Source organism: Brachionichthys hirsutus, unplaced genomic scaffold, assembly GCF_040956055.1.
Source record: "Brachionichthys hirsutus isolate HB-005 unplaced genomic scaffold, CSIRO-AGI_Bhir_v1 contig_445, whole genome shotgun sequence".
NCBI classification, from domain to species: domain Eukaryota; kingdom Metazoa; phylum Chordata; class Actinopteri; order Lophiiformes; family Brachionichthyidae; genus Brachionichthys; species Brachionichthys hirsutus.
Window position 1 is genome coordinate 285,001 of NW_027180348.1, and position 1,985 is coordinate 286,985.

At 42.2% G+C, this 1,985-nt stretch overlaps 1 protein-coding gene across 1 annotated transcript in view; it reads left to right on the forward strand.

Annotated features, from left to right (window-relative positions):
- The window catches only part of LOC137913856 (BLOC-2 complex member HPS3-like), a 4,459-nt gene extending 4,061 nt beyond the window's left edge, over window positions 1–398 (forward strand). Inside the window, exons 13-14 of the mRNA XM_068757486.1 lie at window positions 35–122; window positions 206–398. Coding sequence (XP_068613587.1) covers window positions 35–122; window positions 206–333 — 216 coding nt within the window. The 3' untranslated portion in view covers window positions 334–398. The remainder of the gene's footprint in view (window positions 1–34; window positions 123–205) is intronic.
- Window positions 399–1,985: the final 1,587 nt, after the last annotated feature.

Here is a 1,985-nt window from a genome sequence, read left to right on the forward strand (position 1 = left end):
TGCATCGCCCCCCCCCCTTGTCTCACCTGTGCAGGTGTTGTGGTGGACGAAGCTGCTCCCTGAGCTCTGCAACAGGACGAGAGCGGCAGCGGATAACGGCATCCTATTGGCTGCTCTCAAAGGTAGACGTGACCCTCTGTGTTTAAACCCCGCCCCCCGATTTTAAACGCTCGTGGATTTTTTTTTTCCACCCTCGTCCCAATAGAGACGGTGGTTGTGGTTGCCATGGAGATGAGCCCAGCCGAGTTCCTTGAGCTGATCCCGGATGACGGCGCCGCCTCGTACTTCCTGCCTCACCTGTTGACATGTTGCCAGAGACACCTGCTGACCTGAAGCAGAGGAACCGCTGCCCCGGATCAATCGATCGGCTCACCGATCGGCTCCGAAGGACCTGAACGGACGTCGTTGAGATTGTTGAAAAGTGTCCAATAAGAGTTTTAAAATAAGCGAACTGTGAAAGTAGAATATCTGACAGCGGGACGGTCCGTCGCATCCGTCTTTCATCCAGTGAGCTCAGTATTGATCATATCACTCGTGGTTTCCATGACAACCCGATACTGTTGTTCTACAAAATGACCGAGATGACAAACAATGATTTTAGATTGTGATTGGATTTTCTCTGCTCGCAGGAACTTGACGTTACCTGAACAATTCAGTTTTGGTTGTCTGTAAACAGGATTAAATTATTTCACTCTTAAATCTATTTAGTAAACTTAATATTTCATATCTCTTTATCAACTCGATTTGCATCATGTGACTCTGACCTAGTTCCTTGCAGCGTTATAAACTTCTGGCAGCAGACTTGCTTTGCGTAATAACGCCATAATAACGCCGCCGCAGACTGACGTTGCTTCTGCGTTCTGGATTTCACTTATTGCGGGTTATTTTTAGAACGTAACCCCCCAAAATGAGGGACTACTGTATTATGATTGCTTGTTTTGTACCGTAGCTGTCCAACGCTGAATTTAGTGTTTTTACATCAGGCACCTTGGGCAGCTAAGGGGTCCTTGGGGAAATGAATGTTCCGTTATAACAACGCCCGAGTTCGTTCTGTTGGGTTTTTGAAGAAGGTGGGTCGGAGACTATCCGTTAACGATATTTTCCAAAACTGAAGAACCGGTTTATGGAATTTGGACATCTTGACCGGGATCCTCTTTACAAACCGGGATATATTTTAACGTTCAAAATTTACTGAACTGCGTGTGATGCGTCTTTATTGCCGCATCGCGTCATCACAGTTTAACCGGCGATAGCTAGCTTAACTGGATAGCTGCTCTGTTAGCATTCATATTGAATTTGACATTGAACTTAGCCGTTAGCTTCGCGCTAACGCTATTAGCGTCTTTTTTTCCAATCATTCTTTGCACATTCGATTATATAAACTATACCATTGCACTGCTAAATATCTGGTATATCTCCGATTGGTTTATTTGATCAGAACTAGGTGTTATTTGCCCAACACTAAAACGAAGCCGAGATTCGTTCTGTCACTGACGTCATATCCGGGTCGATGTCTTTCAGTGGGATAAATGCTAGTCCGCTAAAATGCTAGTCACAAGAACGGTTCTTTGTTCTCAGTGGGATGACGCAATGTGTGTTTGTAACTTTTAAATATTTCATTGTGGTCGGATTTCTCTATTATCTATTATGTTTAAAAATCTCAATTTTGTGTCATGAACACTTTAAAGAACAAATTCTACTTTTAGGCTTTGAGATTATATTTAGACAAAAGACGATTCCTTATATAATAGGTTTAAAAGACAGTGATGTCATTAGTATTTCGTATTTTCCGGTTATATTGCATACATTTATGTATATTTCTGCGTTCCATGACATTTATTTTTGCATTGGTATTCCTGTTCTTTAAATGATATTTGTAGTTTCTAGAGGAATAAAGGGAGGCGATTCTCCATTTCTATTGATTTTAAATTAACGGTACAATCAGGGAATCATTTGTTTTGTCTGCAGGTATTTCAGCTGAACAG